Source organism: Manacus candei, unplaced genomic scaffold, assembly GCF_025592945.1.
Source record: "Manacus candei isolate 608988 ecotype Guabito, Panama unplaced genomic scaffold, ASM2559294v1 h1tg000067l, whole genome shotgun sequence".
NCBI lineage: Eukaryota > Metazoa > Chordata > Aves > Passeriformes > Pipridae > Manacus > Manacus candei.
In genome coordinates, this window is record NW_026138115.1 from 3234244 (window position 1) to 3259570 (window position 25327).

The 25327-nt window shown below is 43.6% G+C and overlaps 1 protein-coding gene across 1 annotated transcript in view; it reads right to left on the reverse strand.

Moving 5' to 3' along the window:
- RIN3 (Ras and Rab interactor 3) overlaps window positions 1-25327 on the reverse strand; it is a 67044-nt gene that overhangs the window by 32861 nt on the left and 8856 nt on the right. Inside the window, exons 2-3 of the mRNA XM_051806598.1 lie at window positions 14346-14532; window positions 10879-10993 (exon numbers count right to left, since the gene is read on the reverse strand). Coding sequence (XP_051662558.1) covers window positions 10879-10993; window positions 14346-14532 — 302 coding nt within the window. The remainder of the gene's footprint in view (window positions 1-10878; window positions 10994-14345; window positions 14533-25327) is intronic.

The window sequence follows — 25327 nt, forward strand, 5'->3', positions numbered from 1 at the left end:
CAATATTATCCTGGAACAGCACGCATAGTCTCTAGCTCTGATTACACACAGATTTTACATTACGCCTCTTGGGAGTGAAAAATAAGCCAAAAAAAAAATTCCAAAGTGAAGATTAACAAAGTTAACAAGACCCTGAGGGCTTCTTTCCAACAGGCTTTCTCTACAGTCTATCGATTTAAAGCTCAGAGTGAAAATGAAAGTGTTTGTATGGAGAGAGGGGAGGTAACTCTTCAGGATGAGAGCTAAAATAAAAAAAAAAAAAAGCCACCAACTATAAGCAACCAGAATGTTTCCAAAACAACTTTGAAATTGCATGGAAACCTGGCACTGTTACATCTTGAAAAAGCAGCTGCACAAGTGCTTTGTGTTTTAAATGTTTTGATTTTAAAAGCGTTTTATGTTTTAAAATAAGCAGTGTGTCAAAGCAACATGGAACTCTGCTCAAACGAGAAGGACTTGATGAGACTTTCTGCTTTCCTTGTGCACGTCTGCATTTAAAAGAGAAATTATAAACTTGCACAATAGGTTATAAAATATGTCCTCATATCATGTTTTACAATATCCCCCAGGACCTCGGTCACTGTTCTTGCCAAATCAAAATTCTGGGCTCCTAGCTCAGAGGAGTCTCCTGAATGGGAACTCCTTAACTCTAACCCAATTTTCAGGGTTAATAGTGTTGCGGATAATGGAGAACTCATCCTTGGCAGGCAGACTGACCTTGAGAAAATGTCTAGGGTGACTAGAAATCATTCAGTCTCTATCTCCAATCAAACCACAGATGGTAGACGAGACGAAGATAATGTCTCTTGTGTCCTTATTACAGCCCACACAGAGATGGCCTTTGACCTGGTCCTGCCTGTGGAGACAGAGGAGATCCAGCAGAAAGAAGAAGCAAAAAGGCACTCTCAAAGCTGAAGACCAGGGCTGGGGCTGAGCTGCCCAGTTATCCCATGCCATGGGGCAGACTTGCTCAGCGGTGGGTTTTTTCTTGCCAAGAAGCTGCGTAGGCAATGGTAGACTTTTCTCTCTAATAGGAAACACGCAGAAACAGGGGAAATTAGCCCATGCTGGGCCCTGGATGATGCAGACAGATTGTTATCTGTGTCTGAGAGAGGCTAATCTGAAGATAACTAGGGTAGCTCTACATCTTATAGGCAGCAACAGGAACCGCATTAAAAGATAACATTCCTCAGTCTGCTCTCCTTAATGGCAAGGTGTCTGCTGCACTGAACAGGAGGAAAATAGGATACTAGGTGCATGCCCAGAGGCCTCCTTATATGCAATTAAACTCCTTAAAATTTGAACCCTAAGGTTAACTACATATTCAGCTTTTCCATTCTCCCCTGCTAAAAATACACAAAATTTTAGTCATCAATTGGCTAATCCTCGAAAAAAAAAAAGTCTTGGACAAGTTCTGCTGCTGAAATGTATGATTTCTTAATTGAGATGTAATCAGCCAGTTTTGGTGAAAGAATGGAAGAGGGATCTTCTGTCCCAAGGGTGTTCATAACTGTTGTTATTTTTTTCTAGCACATTTCTGCTTTTTTCAGGCTAATCAGGCCCAGAACAGTTTCTTACTTTGCCTCAATCACACGCTCCATCACGCAACAATAAAGGGAAACATTCCTCTAAAGTAAATTGGAAAAACTGACTCTCCTCACAGTACAGCAGCGGAATTGCCTGTCAGGCTATACACAGAAAGCATACCAAAAAACTGAATAGTTGTGTTGATACCTCAGTGCTGAACAATGTCAAAAGCTTGGCAGGCAAAAGGTCTCCCTGCAGCCCAGTAAATACAGCGCTGGCCAGGAGCTGCGCTTGTTCAGGGCTGGTGATGCACAGCTGGCCAAGCCCCTTCAGCAACCTGTGCCTCAGACCTCAGGCAATAAAACCAGTGTCATGACACTGAGTTCCTTGGGAAAAGTCAGCTGAATTCAGCTAGGCAGGGTGGAGAAAGGGCAGCTTCTCAGCACACTGCCAATGATGCTCTGCCTCAGTAAGGTTGGCGGCTGTGGGGCAATTTGGCCACAGTTTGGCACCGAGTTCCCACCTATCCCAAGAGTGCTTTCACACTGTCTGCAGCCTCCTCTCCTGGCACAACAAAGCAGCTCTGATGGGCTCCTGCCTTCATGGTCAGCCTTCTTTCATCTTCGCCCAGAGTACACTGGATGCTCATACAGTCATCCAGCACTACAAGGTGTGACCCCATCCTTGGTCACCTACTGCCCTTCTCCACCTCGTTCTCAGACCTTTGTCTCCAATCTGCCTTCTCAATGTCATCCCTTAGCCACTCCAGCCCCTTATCACTTTCTTCTTTCCAGACTTTATTTCACATAACCCAGGACATGGTAGCACCTCTAAGGAAGCATTGCCTCACCACACCCTTCTGCTTTTACATCCACATTGCTTACTCTTTCCCAGCTATAACCTGCATGAGACATGGACCAGAGGGGCATGATGCATGGACACAAGCAACTGACAGATGAGGAATGGCAAGAGCTCTTCTTGTGACAGTAGTGTCAGCACAAAGTTACAATCTGAACCCACATAAAACCTGGCTCCTGCCTCTCCTACAGAAAGTGACTACACCCTTTGCCATCTACTTTACTTGTGCTCATGAGGCTACAGTACCTTAACTACTAGTTACTGGGACTACTGATGTTTTTGCCTTATATACATATACATATATATATATATATATACACACACACATATATATATATTCAGTAAAGGCATATTCTGTAGTTAACTTGAAGATGCTTAATGACCTTCCTTAATGACAAGTCTCCAGGGCAGTTCATGAGGTGGCTGCCAAGGTAGTCTCCTCTTTGTCTGCTTTATTGCTGAATAGCAGCATGGGGTACCAAAAAAACCCCACACAACCCTAAAAAAGGACTACCTTGATGTTTTTGCTCTGTAATGTCAGGTTCAACCTCTAACCTACTCAGAGGAAATCAAAGGTATAAATAGTCCTACCCTGCTTTTCACGCCCTAGTTTGCAGAATTAAGAATTATTCTTTCCAGCGTTGAAAGCTGCAGAGCTTTCACTGAAGGAGGCCAACTGTGCTGGTTAAAGTGACCATTTATAAAAGAACTGTGGTACCATTACAATGATAACAGAAGTAACCAAATATGCTTGCTGATGGACCCTTCTGCCTGCAGTCTGATAAGCCAGAGATTGTCTTGAGAGGTTTGATTTGGGAAGCATGGAACGTACACTCACCCCTTGGATTGTCCCTCTCCAACTGAAAAGTCTCTTTAATATCTGTGCAAAAACAGTGCTATTGATGCCACATGATGAAATCTATTTCAGCCTGCAGCAAGCTTAGCTCTCCAATATAGTAAGGGGCATATAATTACATCCATTGGGCATTATTGGGTCTTTTCACGTATTTTGAGGTACCTGATATGAGGTAACTCCAAATCTGCACTGATTAAATAAACTGAGCATATTCTGTCTTTCTCCATATACAAGAAGAGAAGGAAACAAAGAAAGGAAGGTTATGGGTTTTGGGGAGATCACAGGAGAGACACTAGTACAGGAAATTTAAGTTTTATTGATTTTTTTCACCACCATCCTTCTGTAAATCTCGGCAGTATTTCACCAAGAGCCTGGTCCTTAGAGAATGGGAACTGCTTTTGCTGCTCTACTGAGGCATCCCTTCTGAGAACTGCTGTCTGCCCCAAACTTGCCCACAGCCTGACTCAGACTCACTGGCTGGTTCCCTCTCATGGAATCCCTGAGACTGGCAGGAACCCCAGGAGGTCTCTAGCCCAAACTCCTGCCTAAACCAGGGTCATCCATGAGGTCAAACCAAATCACTCAAAGATTAATCCAGCCTTGAAACACTCCCATGAAAATTTGCGAGTGCTACCCAAATAAATGGTTCATCTTTGAAGTCAGGGGCATGAATACCAGCACATATGTCAGTTTATTCACATTCATGAAGTCAAAGATCCCATCTTTCTGACTTCAGTCAATACTGCAGATTTCTACCTTTTTCATCTTCACTCTAGTTTAGAAGGGATCCAAAATAAATGCAATTAAAATTAATTTTTAAAATGGCAGATTGCCTTCTTATAGGTTGTTTTCCTATGTCTTCTGTTTTCTGGGTATTTCCAAAATGTTAAGGTTCTCCGCATTTGTGATGGTTATTTCTTTTTCTGGAAAACAAAAAATTCTATCTATCTTCATTCTACTTCCTGATTCCAGCAGGCAGAGTGTTAGCAAAAAGACTTGCAAAACTGAGGAAGCTATTGCAAGAGCTGTCAACACTTCCACAACAATATTCATATCACAAAGTTCATCTGCACAACTGGCCATTCTCATTAAAGGAGCTAAATTGTCAGTATGCTGCAGTAACTGAGCTATCCTCCTATTTTTTTCCCATGACCTCATTTGTGCAGAACTTCAATGCAGTTCACATGGGAAAGTACCACCTGACCATGCTATGACATGTTAGCAATGAGTACTTTGGTCTCTGAGTTTGCTAATCCAGCCTCAGCATTATGTATTAAAATAAACATTAACAAAATGAAACAGGAAAATCTGCCATAGTGGATGGTATCTGGCCATATCAGCCAGGGTGCCAGTAGAGTGCAATAAGCAAGTCCATTGTCAGCATCTGAAGGTGTCTGAGCCAACAGAGAGCATCTACTGAGTTGTTCCTTGTCTATCTTCCTCCTGTTCCCTGCCTCATGTTCACTTCGTGAGTCCCCCCGCATGGCACTTGAACCCACTGATCCATGCAGGGACACAGGCAGGAATTTGTATCCTTTGTATCTGAGCTCTGCCCTCATGGCAGGCATGTCCAGATCCCTCACCTCATGATAGCTGAGATGTGAAGACCAGGGCTTTCAGCAGCTTTGTTTAGAGCTAAGCCTGCAAAAATGAACAAAGTCTAGACCCCTCTTACTCTAATGCCCCTCTTGTAAACATGTTGCTGCCTGATTACTGTAGATTAATTACCATCTGTTACTGCTACATGTCCTTTTTATCCTGTGCAAATTACACTGGTCTATAATAAAAAACTGGGTTTTCCCCTGTCTATACTTGGGAAGGAGGAATGGCAGTGTTGAAGCGACTGAAATAACTTGGTAGTGATTGACAAAGTTGACTTTGCTTGCTTTCACAGCTTTAGACAGCACCTATTTGGGAACATTAAGGCAAGAAAGTATATTGTGAAATCTTAGCCCTTAAGTAATCTGTTCCAACTGATTTCACCCTTCCTAAAATCCAGTGTTGAAAGGAGCACCTTTACTCGTCTAAATTGCTGTTTGGTCTCCCCAGCAAGGCTGCCTTCCTGCTGCCTGTATACCTGGTGTAACTCTTCTGTCTGTCCTGATCGATAGAGTCCACTAGGAGGTGAATGTACAAAGTGGTCAGGTCCTCATGAACTTTCATGGCAAACAGGTAAAAGCAGTTAGAGCATTAACCAGGCAGGTAAACTGCTGCCACGTGTTTCACTTGAGTTGCGGTGCTCTTCTAAATCCCTACTGTCTATGTCAAGCATTTCATATCAAACTCCAGTCTGCACTTCCTGAGCTCAGCTTGACTTTAAGGAAGGTCAAATAAGGTGACCTGGGCAGACACTGGATTTCTTTATCAACGTAGTTTTTGCTACCAGACTTGCAATTTTGCAGCAGCGCTCAGTGATTGCTCTTAAAGTGCTTTTGAGTGCAGTAATTCCTGTACTTTTTCTGTCAAGGTCTGTTGTGGGTCCTTGCCATAAGCCCAAACCACATAACCTGAAGTACAGCTACTGTCCGTAAACCAGAAATTGAGTATAAGCTACCGTGTCCAATGGCACCACGCTTCATCCTTCAAGGAAGGTATTAATCGTGCTCTGGACATTTTCGTATTACTTGGTGATTGTTTATTTTCGTTTTCCTGTTTGATTGTGTAAAGGTTATTTCAAGACCTCCGTTATGCTCCAGCTTATTCAGAGTTGATCTTCAGAGAAGATTGGGAGGGTCAGAGCACACAGAGTTTTAATTTAAATTTCATAATTTTCCTCTAAGCAATTAAATAACCACACTACAGACAAGACTTCACTACAAACCCCTCTTTCAGCTGTGCAATCATCCATTTTGTTGAGCTCTGCCCAGCCTTGGCCGGTGTGCTGAAAAAGATGCTTCTGAACAGTTACACCTGATGGCAGATTGCCCCATGCAGGTATAGCTTAAATAAGGAAAAAGTACAGCAACTCCACAACATGGGCTCAAGTGAACTGCCTCTGGAAAATAAACTGCCAAGTGAGCAAAGCCAGTCACAGCAATGGAAGGCAGGAGCACAATCACAGGAGCAGGCACCCGTGGCAATTTTAGGCCAGACTTGAACTACTTAGGACATGATCCTGAAGAGTTCAATACTGACTTGGCAAATCAATTCCACTGTTATATCTATAAAAAAATTCTAGTAACATGAATAACATGTTCTTCTTTATTCTGTGTAATTGCAGATACTTCTGTTTAGTGTCATTTTGCTTATTTGGAATGGAATCCCATCCTCTTTTTTTTTTTTTGGTACAGAAGAGTTTGGGAAACAACTACTACCCATTCCACACCAAAGCATATGTGAAAGACTCCTGAGAAATACGTAGTCAATACATGTGTTTCATGAAATCAATTATTTTCAGCTATTATTCACAAAATTTCCCAGACACAAAGAAAGCATTAACCTCAGTTTATGGTTCTAGAACATTCTTCCATTAAAGGACTTAACCCCTGTGGCAGGTGTCTTCATAACTCTTTGTGAAAGTAAAAGCTACTGTCACTACCTACACCATGTGGTCTATCATACTCAAACACTTCTTTCAGGCTCTCCGTGTATGTTACTCCAGAAATGCACATTTACCTTAAACATCTGCTTCTTTTCCTTTTAATACTGCTAACAATGGAGTCGAAGCCAGTGGAATGACTTCTGGTGGCATATGCATAAAGAGGAGGGGGAATTGACCTGAGGTTACCACCAGTTTGCTAAGCAGAGCCAAGGGCAGGAGTTAGCTAAGGAAATGGTGCTCAGTTCCTGGGATGTGAGAGTCCAGGGCTCCATCTTGGAACGAAGCAGAAGTAAAGGACAACTCTCAGAACAGAAAGTGCTCAAAGTAGTCAAGATTTTAGCAGAGATTGGGAGGTAGCTCCCAACACTGCATCTCTAGATGGAAGAAATCTTGTAACAAGTTTTAGCTCTGGGAGATTTCCACTGTTTTGAGTAAGAAGTAAGGGATCTTTCAGGTCGAGAGCAAAACCACAGAGATCCAAGGCTTTGAAAGTTGCCAGGTTTCTCAACTTTCTGATTAACCACATAGCACCTGGTATCTGCTGTTTGGTCTCTACCATACCTTTTGATGTCACCAGGATTTAGCCTTCCTGTCTCTGGAGGAATTACACCCAAAGAGGAAGCACCAGAAGAAATTTTTAAAATCCGTTCTCCTGTTTCATGACTCTAAGGGCTACTTCAGAGAACAGGTGAAAATTTTCCACAAAAAAAAAAAATAGGTTTCATTTCTTGATTTGCTTACCTAGTGGGTTCTTTGGGGATTTCCATCTAAAAAAAATATATATCACAATTAAATCCAGTCTTCCCCTCAGAAAATTGTACTTCCCTAAATGTCTCACCAAACATCAACAAAGCAGATCTGATATGGGGAAAAGAAAGAGAAAAACAATGATCCACTATTATTTGGCAGTGCAATGCTAAGAAGCTTGCATTTTTATTTCATACATCATTGAATGGCTATCTGTATATGGATCACAAGGGCTGGGCAAGAACCTCCCTACTGTCATTATGACACCAGGGAAAGCCTCTTCAAATACTATCTGAAAAGTAGGAAGGGATGAGAATGACTTTTTACAAACAGCTATGCAGCAAATTGCTGCTATTTAAAGCTGCATATGGTAAAAGTAAGAGGTGGATACCACTGTGGAGATGGTACAGAGCAATCAGCAATCATGTCAACCTCTAAGGTTAGCACATCCTTCTTTGTGTCTCTTGTAATACTGAGATTGCACTGAGTCCTCCTAAGGACAGGAATGAGCTGGCAAAGTGCTTCAAAATAGTAAGTGGTTGCAACTTGAATTTTGCTGGTTACAACTTGAATTTTAACTGGAGGTAGGATCTCCATAAAATTGGAACTATATATGTCAAGGCAAATTCAGCTTTCAGTTTACATCTGAATGCGTCAAGTCTGTGGAATCTAACAAGCTGAACTGAGGTAACGAGGAGAAGAACTTGTTCCCACTTCTTCAAACCCTTTAGGAGGAGCCAGGTCTCAGAAAGGGGTGCATGACACAGATCACTGCTTATGTGTCAACTCAGAAAGGAAATACTAGGAGTAGGCCAGCAAAATCAAAGCTACTTGGTCCCCACTACAGCCAAGAAGGGGGAACCTTGAATGACAGGGGAATTACAGATGATCCTTTTGGAGGTCCTTTTTGAGTGCAGACTCAAAGAGCAGGTAGTTCTCGGAGGATTCACCTCTGTTTGTAATGTTCAGTGGCAAGCTGAAAGTTCCTTGCAGCAAGTCCCTCCCTGAAGAGGGATTTTCTAAAGTTGAAGGCTAGATCCTTGGAAAAACCCTGTTAGTTCACAGTGGTCCTCAGGCTAAGCAAGATGGGGTGTTTTACACACTTTCAGGGGTGTAACAGTGAACTTTCAACTGACTTGCGTTCCACAGCAAGACAGAATCTCTGGGGGTGCTCAGAGGTCTCCTACCCTGACACACACAGAATAACAGGGAAGAATGAAAGGCACTTCATTAAGCTGAGGCAATCCAGGCAAAACAGCGTACTTATCAAGGAAGGTCAGGTCTTAATTCTTTTAAAGCATTCAGACAACACATAATTTTATTTTTGAAAAAAAGTTTAGAAGGCAGTGGAGTATATATTTGATATATTAACACAAAGTTATTATATCAAAGTTAATGTATTAGACTCCATGATGCAGATTTTCCATCTCCTTTTGCACCAGACATAGTACTTTGGCTTTACTAACAGGAATTAATTCAATGTCTTCTAAACTTAAAAGCCAGACTACTTACCCTAAATGAGAAGGGAGGCAAAAGCATGACCATTTCTGTACCCAGTATGTTGTTGTCAAAATGGTGTGGGATGGAGAACTGAGAGGCTTTCTACAGCTCAACACTAACAGAACTCCAGCTGTAACGTGAATATCCACCATGAGCCTCATGGCCACTGTGATTGCAGCACATGTGGTGGCAGCCCTCCTGCTTTTTGAACGAGAGCTGAATTTTAACTACCCTTCTCTACTTAATTGGCCACTTGCATGAAAGTGGTGAAAACTGATTTAATTCTTGTTCCTATAAGAAAGCTGTGTCTCTGAACACATATTTTGCAATAAGTTAGTGATAAATAAGAAATAGCAAGCAAATAAGTTAGAAAAGCATGGTAGAAAATCTCTCTAGCTAGGCTAGCTCAGTAACATTTTTGTACTACATTTTACTTTGCTTGTCCTCAAATAAATCAGGTTTTATGGGACAGGACAGGAGTCAAGAAGTAACATTTCTATAAATGAAATTTTTTAGGATGACAGGATTCAATTTTTTAGCTTTTATCCAAAGGAAAACTTGAATCATCAAAACCCAATTCCCCACCACGCAAAATCTAAGCCCTAGGTCAAGTTCAAATAGCTAAATAAAGAAAAGTTCCCCTACCCCGCAGCTAACCCTTGCCCTTGTATTCTTAATTGAACACCTTCAGCTGTGGCAAAAGGTTTGCTGTTCCTGCCCTCATGCAAGAGCACCGAACACATGCAGCATCTCTGCAGTTGGGTGCTCCAAGGAGCAGGTGGATGAGAGAAAGCTTTCTGGGGAATTGAGCAGCCAGACAGGCAGCTGTGCCCTGTGCAGGAGCAACGCTGTGACAGGCTGTGGTCTGGTCTTGAGATTAGAACAGATTAAGAGATTCAGTTGTCCCTCTGGCTTTAAAGTCTGTTTACGATGCAGAGGTATGAAAGGAACCGTATGAGAAGGAAACAATTCATTTGAGCAACTGTCAAAATTCATTTGAGCAAGGGGAAAGAAATAAGTCACAACATTGATCTGCAGAAACACAAGTGGTTTAGCAGAGAATAAAATGATCGCCCTGGCAAGCAGGCTTTGGGGCAGAGTTCAGCAACAGAGGATTTAGCTGCATTTGTATAAATAATAGTGTGAAGTTATTTTGATGAACTCTTTTGAGTGCATGTTTCCATGACTATCCCAAAATTCACATCTTTACAAGTATTCCTTAGAAAGTGGAAATCATATGCCTTACACATCCATTTACACAAAGGGCTGCATTAGACATGGCTGGCTGGGAACTGGGTTAATTTTCACTTGCTCATGACGGACTTGGCTATCCAAGGAACGGCACCTACACCACCAGCCATGAGGCCCACCTGCTTCCCAGAAACAGTGAGGCATTGAAAACAGTTTAAGAGTAACTGGTTGTTCGGTATGACTGAAAATGTAATGTAGCAGAAGTCAGATAACTGGTGACCCCCACATTCAGTGGCAGAAATAGAGGCAGATTCAGTGAGTTAACAAGGCTTAGTCAGCCAGTGCCTTGTGCTTTTCTCAGGACTTCCACCTGGTGAAAGGCAGCTCCTCTTGCTTGATCAAAGCAGTGGCCCCCTCGTCTGGAGGTGCTTTATGTTCCTTTTGTGAGTCTGTAAATGTAACACAAGGTGCAGAACCACAGGGGAGCTGAGGTAAAGCAGCTGCAGGAAATATTAACTGAACTACACTGTAAAAGGAAGATCTGCTGCCGGTCACAAGAGGAACCTGCTTAGTGCAAGTGAGATTACATAAATACCAGTGATCACAAGAGGATTCAGTACAATAACCAGAGCAAGACAAAAGAATGTAAAGACCTTACTTGATTTTTCTTCTTTGATGTTGTACTCCAGCACACCAGGATCCTCGTTCTGCACCGGCAGGCGGACTGCGAGGACCATGTTGTTCACATTACCCTCTTTCCTAACTAAGAATATCTGAAAAAGGAGAAAAAAATCAAGAGCTCAGCTACATTATGTGAGCTTCTGAACTTTATTTTAGGTCATTGTCAATGAAGATTTTTATCAGTACAATCCAACTTTAAATGGTCTTATTTTAGCTTCGTTCCACTTAGTTGAGCTTTACAACAAAAATAATGAATAAAAGGACATTTCATCTGGGTGAAATTCAGGCCTGCAAAGGAAGTTTCTATGCATCACTGATGTCCCACTTAAGCCTAAGACAATCTATTTCATTAACTGGACTCACAATTTGTCAAGTGATGTTCCTCTCATAAGTACCCTAAATCATGGACAAGTCACCCTTGAATGTCCCAGTTCAGATCTAAAGCAAGAGAGTCATTTGTACATTGAGTGGGAAAGTATTCAAGTGTCCATGAGTGGAACATAAGGACAAAGGCTCTGGTGGCTACAGTGTCTCCTGGCAGAGCTTTTTCCCACTTCCAGAAGGTTATTCAGGCTGGCAGCTATCCTGGAGGGACTCTTCTCCAGTTTCCTGGGTGAAGCCATGAGGTCAGACCAAGTTGCTCAGGGCTTTATAGAAGTCTGGAGAATCTGGGAGACTGCAGAGCCTTTGCAAACAACCAGTTCCACCACTTACTGTCCTCACAGGGAGAATGTGCCTCCCTGTACCCAGTCGGAACCCCTTTGGTTTCCTTGTGTGCCTGTCACCTCTCGTCCTCCCACCATGGAATGCTGAGCACAGCCCAAATTCATCTTCTCCATGACCTCCCTCTAGGTATGAGGGGCTTGCTGTGTGGTCCCCCTGAAGCTGTCTCTCCTCCTGGATGAACAAAGCCTGGTCCCACAGCCTCTCTTCAGTGGGTCTGTGCCCAGCTTGCTGCTCACCGTCCCTACAGGTCCTCTCCCACAGAGCTGCTCATCCAGGCAGTGCCAGCCTGGATCACTGACAGGGGTCTGACTTTCCAGAGGCAGTGCTTTGCCTTTGCCCTTCTTGAATTCAGGAACAAGCCATGTCCCCCTAGCTTGTCTAAGACCCGTCAAGTGGTCATTCAAGTGTGTTGAGTGGTCCTGAAATCACAGAACTGGTGTGCTTGAAAGGAACTCTGGAGATCATCTAGTCCAATCCCTACTTTTAAAGATGGATAGACTACAGTAAGTTATTCAGGATGGTGTCTGTCGGGGTTTTTATTATCTTCAAGGATGGAGATTCTACAGCCTCTTGAGTAACCTATTCCAACATTCAATCATGCTGAGAGTAAAAAGTTTTTATTAATGTTTAAACAGAATTTTCTGTATTTTGGTTTCCACCCACTGTGCCTCATCCTTTCACTGGATACACTGAGATTGGCCTAGGTCAATCCCATCAGGTATTCATACACATTGATAAGAGGCCCCATAGTCTCTAACTGGAACCAGTGAAACTACTGTAGCCATTGGTTCCCACCAATGAGACCAGTGGAATTTGGGGAAAAAAAATTGAAAAAAGAAAAATACCTCACTCTTTTCATTGTGTAAAATCTTAAGTGTGTTTCTAATTAAAGTTCATTGTCAAGGATATTTTTAGCTTGTATCTTGAAGCTGCTGCTATGAAGACAAAGAAATCTTCACCTTTATCTGTTCTTTGACAACAAGCTTTGGCAAGAGAGAGTCAAGGTATTTTTAAAAACTGAATTAAAAATTCAGGCTAATTCTGGAGTCTGGATATTAATATTAGAAAGAGAAGTGTGAGTTGATAAAATCATTAATCAAGTCTCAGTTATAAGGGCATCTCCGGTCACTTCAAAGCACCCATGGTGAACACACAGCTCTGGGGCAGCTTCACAACCTTGCACATTGCTGTCATGTTGGCCTCTGCCATTCAGAAGAAATGGAGCTCCAGGGTCTCAGGTCCACCATCAGGGCAGAGAAAATGCAAATAAATGCATAACAGATGCATGCCTTAAACAGGCCAATTTCTAGTGCAGGGCAAGCCCCCATCTTGTATCACAGAAAGTATCTGCAGGTAGAGGCTCTCCCTTCCCCAGGTCCTGCCACCCACATGGCAGCACTGCCTCTCTAACCACGACTGTCAGACAGCACCATCTCAGACTGTATGGGTCAAGTTCTTCATGTGAAATTTAATCTAAACAATGAGGGAAATGAAACCTGGAAATGAATCACTTCTGGTTTTCCTGATTGACACACCTGGTTGCCATGGCTCCAAAGGCTAAAATTGGACTATGGCTGTTCAGGTAAGTGGGGAGTGGGTTTTCTGAGCTGTACTTAACCCTACAGCCCAGGTCAGGACTGGTATCAAAGCCAGTCTCTTTTATTTGCACCCCTGGTAGGAACAGTTTCAGATGGGCTCAGCGTGGGTAGGAGCTGCTCTGGCTGTGGGACAGCTCTGATGTGTCATCACTTCTCCTGCCTTTTTCAAGCTGCAGCTGAATTCTCCACCAGAGGACAGTGTAAACAGAAGGAACAGAGGTAAGATGCATTCCCAAAGCACTCAGAGGTGGGGAACTCTGACTGCAAGGAGTAGGTAACACCTGAGGAGGCTTGGGGCCATTTGTGGCTACATTATAGACAGTCACTGAGGTCTCTGCTTACAGACAGATCAGAAAAACAAAGAGAATAATTTGTCCAAGCTATTTGAGAAATCTGACTCAGGGTGAGGTGCAATGCACAGCCCACCCTGCTCAGGTGAGTCCCACAGGAGGGTGTCACTTGGCTGTACCAGGCTTTAGCCCTAGGATAGACTGAGTCAGCCAAGGGATGGGTCCAAACATCCTCAGAGCAGAAGTGAGTGAATTCCTCCTGTGCTCTGACATCAGCTCAGGTCATTTGCACCTGCCCTTCTCAAAGGACCCAGGCAGGACAGCAATGCTCTGCTATGCCTGACCTCTGAGACCCAAGGAATGTGGAACAGCTCCCTTTGCTCCAGAAATGTTTTCTTTAAGCAAGCTATAAGCTTTGCATGAGTGTGCTATCTCCTAACACTCAGTTTATACAAGCCAGATACCAATTATTGCAATAAAAATGGCTCCCACCAGCTTCCAGAATTTAAGGGCCTTTTTTCAGGGATTTTTTTTTCAATTGCTCCAAATTAGGATAGTCACCATACCTATGGGTGTGGTGGTGAATGGGAAGCCATCTCCATAAATCTACACGCTAAGTAAATAAAACCCAAGACAAGATCACATGCTTCCCCAAAGCCAATATGTCTGTCTTGCACCACTGAGAGTGGTAAAGCTTCAAAGGGTAATGGAAAGAGAGAGCAGTCTGCTAAATATTTTTGCTTCCACATGAAGAAAGGCGCTGCTCTCCTAACCAGCCCCACCAAGGACAGGAAATGTGGTTGTCTGAAATGAAACCACTTTGGACTTACCCCTGCTGTTTCTTTGCCAAGGATCGCCCCAGCCCTTTCCTGACTCATGTTCAGCTGAAGCCAGACAGGACACGTCTTGATGAGTTTGTCAAGGATGCTGATCCCTGGAAGTGGGACGCAGTTTCGCAGGGCAATGGCCTGACAGAGGTGTGTCTCTTTCCCCTCTTCACTGGTATCTCCAACAGGGCTGAAACACAGCAAGGGAGTCCCTGATAAACAGAACTGCAAACAGAAATCTTGAGGGGAGAAAAGACTGTAAGTGTAATCACAGAGGCAAAAGCACTTAGGCACCAGGAGTGCTCCTTGAGGGGCGTCAAACCACAGGCACCTTGCTATGACAGCAGAAATCTGGGTGCAGAGGCCTCAACAAACAGATACACCCCATCCCAAGGACTATGGCCACATGCTGATGGTTTCAGAGCACAGGTTGACAGGGTGCTTTGGGCAGCTCTGTTGGTCTCAGTTTGTGTATGGACATTGCTTTAGCACAGGTACCCACAGACATGTAAGGGGTACACAGAGGCAGCCAGCACTGCAGAGGGTTGAGCATGCCTGTCCCCATACTCCAGCTGAAGTGTCTGAGTTATGTTTCATGGCTTCAAGGACAGTGATGTGGCAGAGGAAAGGGGCCACAGAGCCTCGATGTCAGTCTGAGGTGGGCAGGGGCCAGGAGTCTGCAGCTCACCCTGCAGCCATGCCACTAGGAGCACTTCTCCAAACATACAGAAGCTGTGATGGGCAACAGTGTGGTATCTTGCCCCAATCCAGGGCCTCTCAGATGGAGTCTGCCAGTAGAAGCCAGAGGCACCGTCAGCTGCTCTTGAGTTTTGGCAGTCCCCTCCTCCCATGCCCAGCTCAGATTGTCTGCAAAGAGGCAGACTAAGACACTTCAGTTTAAAAATAACACTGAGCACTCCCCGTCTCACTGGAAAGTCTGTGCTGGTCCTGGTGGTTGCAGAGGTGGCTGCTTCTCCACCCCTACACCCACGGAGCCACTGGTGGCTGCTCGTGGAGAGGGGAGAATATTCCACCCCTGCTGTCACTCACAGAGCACAGGAGGAGGAGGAGAAAGATGTGTAAGAATGCATCCAGCAGCAAGTTATCCACTACAGAAAAGATATCTTTGCTAATTGCCAAATGCTGATCTGCATCAGGAGAACAATTTCAGATGCAGCTCTGCAAACAGCCCTAAGCTGCTCGGCATGATCCAGCAGGTCCTGCAGGACAGGATTCACAGGACACAGACATAGTGAACCCTCTCCCTGTACAGAGGGACAGGAATGAGAGGGACCACAGGAAACGTGGAGAAACACCAGAGGGACCTTCAGGAAGGAGGAAATGAAGACACACATTTGTTATTTTGGCCAGTCCTAAAGATGTAATTGGAAGCTCTAAAAAGATGCATGGGAGATGATGAATGACAGGAGAGGGGCCATCCTGTGGCATCACACGTTAGCAATGCCCAACCACACCTTATGTCTCAGAGCTTATTCTCAGCTGCACAAAACATAAGAACACTCCAATTATGCTGTTGAGAATATTAATGGTCTGGGACATGCTCTCCTTTACATTCCTGTACTGATCAGACACACAAAAAACTAGTTCTATTTATTTTTAGTCCCTACAGTCTAAGGCAGATCGGTATTAAATGCTGGCTTAGCTTAGCTATAGTGCTGATTTAACAAAGTATACATGTGCTTAGCACTGCAGGCAGTAGAAATACTTGTGCTGAAAGGTCTGGTCACAAGAGCTCTATTGGATAAGGCCATAGACTCATGGGGATACAGGCTTGTAATTCATCTGATTAATTGACTTTTACATGTAAAGAAAATACAGGACAATGTACACAAAATACATTTCTCTGCACTAGTTTTCTGCTTAGGTGTCAGAACTGAAAAAAGGAGGACTCTTGATTTGGTCTTATTTCAAATCGTTTTCCTTTTCCTTTTATTTTTAAAGAAATGGATCTTAAAGTAGTACATTTCAAATAAGGTCAGTCCTAAACTTCTAAAAGAGAGTCCTTTCAAAAGCAGTGCCACAGAAAGCGACCTCAGGGTCCTGATCAATGTCAAGTTGAATATGAGTCAGCAGTGCCCTGGCAGCCAGGAGGGCCAATCGTGTCCGGGGGGGCATCAGGTAAAGCATCACCAGCCGGTCAAGGGAGGGGATTGTCCCGCTCTGCTCTGCACTGGGGCAGCCTCACCTTGAATACTGTGTGCAGTTTTGGGTGCCACAATATAAGAAATATATTAAGCTATTGGAGAGTGTCCAAAGCAGGGCAACAAAAATGGTGAAGGGCCTTGAGGTGAAGCCACATGAGGAGCAGCTGAGGGCACTTGATGTGTTCAGACTGGAGGAGACTGAGGACAGACCTCATTGCAGTTACAACTTCCTTGTGAGGGGAAGAGGAGGGGTAGGCACTGATCTCTTCTCTGTGGTGACCGGTGATGGAACTGAGGGAATGGCCTGAAGTTGTGTCAGGGGAGGTTTAGGGTGGCTATTAGAAAGAGGTTCTTCACCCGGAGGGTGTTTGGGCACTGGAACAGGCTCCCCAGGGAAGTGGTCACAGCACCAAGGCTGACAGAGTTCAAGAAGTGTTTGGATGATACTCTCAGGTACGTGGTGTAATTCTTGGGGATGGTCCTGTGCAGGGCCAGTAGTTGGATTTGGTGATCCTTGTGGGTCCTTTCCAACTCAGCATACTCTGTGATTCTGTGAAAAGTCAGTTTTTATAAACGTAGACTTTCAAATCCCAAAAGCAACACAGAGATTCTATTTTTAGTAGCTTTTTGTCTTTTGCACTTCTTCAGAGATAGCTTTCTTAGAAAATAGAGGTGTTTCTGCAATCCTATAAGTAGAGTTAGGATATCAATCTACAGAATCTTGATTTTATTCAATCCATTTTTAAGATCATAGCCAAGATAATACGAATGAGAGAACTGAGCTTAAAAAAAAGAGGCAAATAGAAATAAGTGAAACTCTCTTTACTTGTCATAAAAGCCCAGCCTGTCACACAGGTGAGGGAATTTCTTTCAGATGTAACAGCATATGATTTTAATCAGTATCGTCTGAACATATAGAGTAAAACAATGGAAGACAGCTTTTGGAAGTTAACCTGATTCATCTCTTGGGTTTTTTACAGAAGAAACAACAACCAAAAAAAAGCCTAGTAACCATGTGAACGGAAAACACGTGTTGGATGGCAACATTCACACTCAGTAATGGGAAAAAAGTAATGAGTAAAGGGAAATAAAGGTGAGTTGTAATGAAATATTCCATAAGACAGTTAGCAAAAGCTACTCCCATAATTAGTCACATAGGCATGAATCTGATCTTGCCAACGATGTGTGAAACCCAGATCAAAAGAAGACCAATGCTGTGGCACCAGAATGTATTGCAATAGCTCCAGTGATGTTGAACTTTGTTAGCTATTAATTATGTAAGGTGAAAAGGGCTGGCAAAGCACTGATGCTCAGGAATCCTATTGCCTGGAGAGAAACAAAGGTTATCCACAAAGACAGGAAAATAACACAAACCAGCTTGGACCTGCTGAGCACCAGGCACATAGTGACACTGGCACAGTGTTCCTCCTCCACAGGGAGACCCAGGCTTGATGCAGGCTTGATCCCACAAGCACATCACCTGGACGGAGCCCTACTCACAGCAGCGACATGGGTTTGGCAACAAGAACAGACTGGTGAATAAAAATAACAGAACTGACTTTCTAACACGTGGCTGCATGTAGGGCCCACTGTCTAATTTTGGAGAATGGATAAAAAATAGAAAATAATTCCAAACCCAGACACACCAGATGAAAAAGGAAGAGCCTGAAAATATTTGTCTTAGTGGAAAATCTCATTATTTGAGTGTGTGGAGTCTTTCAGTGTGGATAATTTAGGGCAGTGGATAAGGCATATTTTTGGCAGAACTGGAATCCAACACTTAGGGGGCCCTCAAGGATAAGTTCTCCTCTCAAAAGCCGTGGAAGGAACTAAGCAGGCTCTTGTACCTGTACAGAGGGAGGAAAGTGCAGCCCAGTGAAAGGGGTGACTTTGGTAGAAGGAAAGGCAAGAAAAGTCATTAATGGGATCATCTGGAAACAGAGAAATGTTTGGCTAGACTCTTCCTGTCAGTGAGTTATAACAAATGACGGATAATTTCCCAAGGGAAGAGGAAGGGGATTGCATTGCCCAAATCTCTTAAAATGCCACGTTTAGACCAGTAGCAAACACTTTATTGAGTCAAATCTGTGCTGGCTAAGAAATGGGAATGGATGACCTAACAGACCTTTTTCAGCTGTAATACTGTGACCCATGACACACCAGCTGACGCAGTTATGGCACCGATGCTTGACTTCTGTCCCAGACACAGCTGTCACAAAGATTCACATGCTGGGCTGTGGGAGTGCTTAATCCAGCAATTTAATCTGGCTCTGCTGTAGCTCTGTGGCTGCACAGAGAGGAGGGAGCCAGACAGCTCCTGGGTTCTTGCTGTGCAGCCTGTTGAAGGGATTTGCAGCCACCACAGTGACCAGCCGGCCTTCCCTGTTTCGCTCACTCAGAATTCACGCATCAGATGATACCTAAGCTCACAGTTTCAGAAATAAGATGCAATTCTCTCCTTCTCCCACACTCCTGCAAATCCCTTTGGCTGATATAGGCAGGTGCTCATTTTGCCAGGTGTGATGTGAAGGTGAAAAGCTGGCCCTAGAGCTGCCTGCTTTCTTTGTTTTTACTGAGTTCTTACTGCAAAGTATCTTTAAATCTTGCAGTGGCTCTGCTAAATTGGGTTCAGTTGGGATGCAGGGAGCTGTGTGCTGCATACTGACTGGCAGCACTGGCTAATTAATTGCACAGTGATTACATTCACACACCTGCTCCAGGCTGGCAGAAGGTATCAGGTTGCTTGTTGGAGACAATAATAATGACAATGGTGATTTGAATTATTGCACAGTGACTGTATGCTGAGGTAATGACACCAGCATGACTCATTGCTTTGGAAATAAGGATCCACACTTGGCAGCTGAACATTCCCAGAAATCTTCAGAGCAGCACGGGGATATAATCCACTGAATTTCTTGCAGGTGCAGGCTTGGGCATACCTTTGCAAGGGATTTCAGAAATATTGCCACAAATCTGCTGACACTAAGGGCTTCCTAGCTGGACTATATGGGGCCAGTCACTCTAAATTTCCCTGGGGCAGCAGAGACACACAGAAACTGTGTGGAACAGCAGCAGAGACTGCCAGATGAATTCGTCGCTCCTGTACATTTGCAGCTTCTGCCTGTCCCAGACCTCCTCTGAGAAGAGACATAAGGTGTTGTTAAATTTAAACCTTAAATTGGAAACAAATGCTCTGTGGTGCACTGATAAGTAATGGCTGAGGGCCTTAGTGCTGTTTAAATAGATGTAAGAATAAGGAGCTAGTTTTTTGTTATTATGTTTCATTGCTTTTACTTCTCCCTTTGAAAAGCAGAAGAGAGCAAGAGAGAGCAAGAACAAGGGTTTGCTATGCTGATCTCAAGGAAAGAGATACAATGGTATATTTACATTCATAGCAGAGCAGGAATCACAGGTTTTAAAAGGTGTTCCAACTGGGTTGCTTCAGATGGACAAGTAGCCATAAACTCTATGTGCCAGGTGACAGGGAAACTTTTTTGCACCAAAGCCACCTGGGACCTCAAGGGATACATCTCAGACAAGCCAGCTTGTGCCTGAAGTTCACATGTGGAAACCCTTCAAGCACAACGGGACAGGTTACAAGAAGCACCTGAAGCAGGAAGAAAAGGTAAAAGCTCATGAAGCCAACACACCAATCCTGGTGGAAGTGGATAGACAGTGCTGGTAATTTCTGTGTTTAAAAGAGAGAGTTAGGAGCACAGGGTCTAATGGAGATGGATCAGAGGACGGTGCTGAGATTAAAAGACTGACAGAAAACTCACAGCTGTGTTTTACATCCTGTGTCACAACCAGCCCAGCTAGACTTGGTTGCAGGGCTCTGTGCCACCGGTAATAGATCTCTGTATCCATTTTTTTCAGTCAACTCCTTCCCTTCTAGGAATAATTGGAATTACATGAGCAGCAGTTAAAGTACAGCAAGGTTTCACCCACTGGACCCTCATGACATATACAGCTAACTATGCTTTCTTTGGTTTGGTATCACTTCTGATTAGACAGATGTTGGGGAATACATTTAATGTAGGTAGCTTGGTGTGCAAGCTGCAATGCAAGCTGCACAGACTCATTAAAAATCTTTGTTCACACATGTGAATTCATGTGCTCTTACTTTCAGCTCACTGTGAGGGAAGTTATGCAGTGCCATAGCTAGAGGACATCAAGATTCATTTTGCTTCTGTCTTAGAAGTGGTCATACCTTGATGCCATTTCTTAATCTCATAAGACAGCCTGTCTTTGATCACTTGATCAGTGCAGACCAAATTAAGCCAAGATGAAGGAGAAGGATTAATTTGCTCTCTGGACCTGGCTTGGGTCACCTCGCTGATTCTCATTTCTTTCTTCTGTCAGGTGGTGGAAGTCAGACCCTGCACCCAACCTAGCTACAGGGAGAGCTCCATCATCTTTAAACTTCTGGAGTTGTTTCATCACAAAACAGAGTATTAGGAGGATAGGAAGGCAGCAAAGTGACATATTGAGTAATGCATAGCACAACAGCTAACTCTATGCACCAAATGTAAACCCTGACTTGCAGGAAATTCAGGCTTTTTCATAATAAAGCCAAGAGATCTGACAAAAATCAAACCAACAAAGAGAAATAAAGTAACCAGGAATGAAACCCCCAAAATGTAAAAAGAGAGGTTTTTGGGTTCTTCAGGGATCGCACTCAGCTAATTGACACTCTCTAGTCAAAAATAAACAAGTTTCTTGTTGTCTGATAGGCAAAAAGAAAGAGAAAAGGTGTAGGGTGTTAAGCAAGAAGTGGGAGCTTCCTGCATTGTAAGGTTCTAGGATGTACAGAAAAAATTGATAATGGAAGTGATGCGACAGGCTTGGTGTGCCCCACGAGGCAGGCTTGCCTGTTCAGTAGCCCTTCCTACCTTGCAGTATGTTTGTGTTACTGGTACACCTTGGTGATAAGCTCATAGCTCAGGAAGTTGTGCTTCTTGAACTGTGGTCTGTGGGGAGCCTGTGGTTGGCAGAGTACTTCCTCCTGCTCACTGGTCCCCTTGTTCCTACTCAAATGTCCACCCTTCAACTGTTTGGTCTTTGGACTACATTTGATGCTCTGCATGTCCAGGCCAGTTGGCTCAGCTTGGAAAGGACCATGCTTAATAGCCAAGGCAGCAGCTGTTCCAGTTGCCAAAAGGTAAAACAAACCAAGCGTCTCCTAAATACCCTGACACCTCATAGCTTAGCAAAACTCTCTGTTTCCCACCTACTCCACTTTCTGTTACAGGCACCCTCAATTTCAGCAGTGAGGTTTTGCACCCTGCAATTGAATTCTCACTTCTGTGAGCTTTTTTGTACCTGCCAGGGATTTTCAAATGCCTGCTTCTGTGAAGGCTAGCAGGGGTTTGCACACACAGATTGCAGACGTCCACCTCTCCCCAGCTGGACCCTGCCTGTGCATGTTCACATATGTTTGCCAAAGTGGAGCAAGTCATCACCCTGCCAGGGAGCTCCACTTATGGCACAAAGAAATCAGGTGAGGGACAGCTCACCTACCCTTAAATCATTCACCAGTTCACCAAGTCCTCACCACCTTGGTCACACAGACCAACAGAGGAAATTACAAAAAGGAATGAGTGCTATCATACTTCTGGGGACAAAAGGTGTCATGGCTACTTGTGCAGGTGGAAGAACACTAATTCATGTGTCAGTGTATTAAGTAACAAGTGGACACAGAGTTTTCTGCTCACATAATGACACCAGATTGTTGTCTTATATATGACAGGGTTCAGCTTGAAGGTCTGATAGATCAGCATCACACTAGAGGAACTGTGTGGACTTGTACTGTTGCCTCCTGAGCACAGCAAGGATAGCTGAGCTGGCTTGAAAGATCCAAGTCTTAGGAGCAGGCTCTGTGCAGACACATGGAGCAAGCTGGCAGAATAACCAAGCTTGTGCTAAGCTCTGGTGTCCTGGTTGCTGCCATTACCAGGTTTAAAGCTGACACATGTATTTTTCCTCATTACTACCATCATACAAAGGACATGACTGCAGCTTATTTGCATTTGAACTGAGAAGAGTCTTGCCCCCATTCATATTCAGGAGTCGGGTCAGCTCTGCAGAACCTTGCTGGACAAGGGCTACTGATGTTGTGAGGGATATGTAACCATTGTCACTCATCAGAACATAAAACTGGTGTTTGAAACCAGTGGTGGTTCTCTAACCACAGAAGCAGCAGGGTCAAGTCACTCAGGAGCAGAGAAGGAGGGGTGCTTGCACTGCTTCCCCATAAACCCTCAAAATGTGCTTCCTCCTAAATTGGTCAAACTTAGTTGTAAGCACTTACAGAGAAACAGCAGCAATACCCCTGTCAGAGACTCTTGTTTGACCTTGTCAACAAACTTTCAGCAAACTTTTCAGTTCTCTCACAGAGCACTAAATGTTTATGAAGTTGCTAACTTCTCTGAGTTTCCTAGGTTAATTAGGTCTGTCCCTCCATTTAAATACACAAAGGTATGTGTACTGCAAAGAATCGCATATGCACAAAACCCCAAATACGAGCTAATTCACATTACTGATACTTCCCAGGTCAGCTCTACTACCAAACAAGCCTTCTCACGCTCACCGCCATGAAACAGGCAGAAACAAAATAAAAAACAAACATAAAAAAAAAGTCCCTGAAGGTGGAGTCCTTCTTTCAAAGCCCTCCCTTTCTTTTTCCCTCAGTCTAGCTGTTTCCTGCATTCATTAAGACCAATGGAATATGCTGCTGGTGGCCCCACACTGGACTGGAGCTACTATATCCTACTGGTGTAAAATTCACCTCACAAAGTGTACTAGTGTCTTTATGTAACCTTGCACATATATGTTTTGCACTCAACAATTTGTCTCACAAACATCAACCGTCTTCTTTATTCAGTTAAAACATACCTTTGCAAGTCAAAACCGCTTTGCAGGTTTTATTAGCTCTACTCCCTTATTATCAATTGACAGTTAATGATAAGTCATTCTCTTCCATATTCATAATCAGAGATTTTCAGGGCATTTGTCCTTTGTCTTTTCAAACCCTAATTATTCTCCTAGGAGTTCCAGTGTATGAGCAAAGCTAAAGATTTTGTTTTAGTGTGCAGGCAATAAAGAATGATTTATACTCCTGCAAGATCAGCGCAAAGAAGAGAGCTGCTGAAACACCAGCCTAGCCAGGGTCAGAGGGGCTAGAGAAAGGACATTTTCCTGAACAAAAAGCTGTAAACATGTTTGGTGGATAATTCAACTTCTCTGGAAAGGTTTGTGTGGGGCAGGAAACAGAATCAAATGTTTGGAAGAAGAGAAACAACTTCCTAAGCTGTAAGACCATAAGGAAGCCCCAGACCTCCTTCACCCTCTGGTGTCGGTGTTTTAGAGCGGCCCAGCCGAGCCACCAGCTGGAGAGAAGACAGATGGGCTTGTTCTCTGCATTCTAAAAACACATGAAGTGTTGGAAGCCCAGAGAACCCCCATTTTGACTGCAGAGCCAGGGCTTTGGACAGAGGTTTTGCCCTTTCCTGGCTCATCTGGACAGGAAGGAAGACAGGAATGGAAACCCAGAGAATACTTTTCTATATTGTACTTACTTAACAAAGAGGGGAAAGGGAAACGGAAAATAAAGGGAAGGGACAAATTTCCAATTCAAACTTCATTAAGAATAGACTGTGGTTTTGCTTTAATAAAGCCATTCTGTTTCAAAATAATGAAAAATAATTAAAAATTATTAGAATCTGCATGTTATATTAGAGCCAAAATCCTGGGTAAAATATTAAGAGAAACAGCAGAGTAGTTATAAAAAGTTATGTCTTACTTACCCTATGAGTGAATTGAGTGTAGATATATGAGACGCACAAAAAATGAGAGCCTAACCACACAGACTTGCACAATGCTCAGCAGTCTTCCTCTCCACTAAGAAATACCTGCAAACACTTATCTCAGTCCTGATTTGCAACTAGAAATGGCCAAATAAATCCATGGGACTTGTGTTCTGTATTTGAAGGAGCAGAGCACAGGCCTTGTGGTCCTCACATAAGGCACCACGCAAAGGGGCTTTAAACCAGCCATTCACTCACTGATCTGCAGGCTTCTTTAGACATGAATATTCATATTTTGGGTAAGATTTCCTTCCAATGTCAGTGTGAATGGATTTCAATGTGCAGTGCTCTTAGTAAAAAAAAAAAAATCTAAATCTGTGAATTTACTCTTTGTCATTCTTAAGCCTTACTCCAGCAATTTCATATTCCTCATATTTAACTTTGATTAGGCATTGGAGAAATGTGTTTATTTCTTGCTTCATGATCTGTTAGGATCCCTGCCTACATTAACACTGGAGCACGGTCAGAGATCTACCTTCCTGAGGAAAGGAGAGGAAGAAAAAAAAGGCCTCATTGGGGTATTTCAAAGATATGGAAAGGTGGGGAAAGGCCATGGTCCCCATCACCTTCTAGTGGTGAACACCTCTAGAACACCTAGAAACACACAGAAACTAGAACACCCCTATCAGCTCTCAGGGTGAGAGAGGCATTCTAGTTTGCTGGGCTAAGTTGAACAACCTGTTCTGTGGGTGGCTATGGCCCTCATCATCCTGTGCTGGTGGAACAGCCTAGGGCCTGTTAGTGAAGGACTTGTTAGTGAAGCAGTGTCAGAAATTGTTAAAATGTCCCTGTGGTGACTGGGAGCTCAGCACGTGACTGCAAAATCTGCCAAGCAGCAAGGCAAACCTGTCACCTCACACAGTCCCCACTAAACCATTGCTGGGACCTCAAACTTGTTTATTTAACTGTGTTTATGGTCACCCAGTCACTAGGGCTGTAATGTAAGTAAGTCATG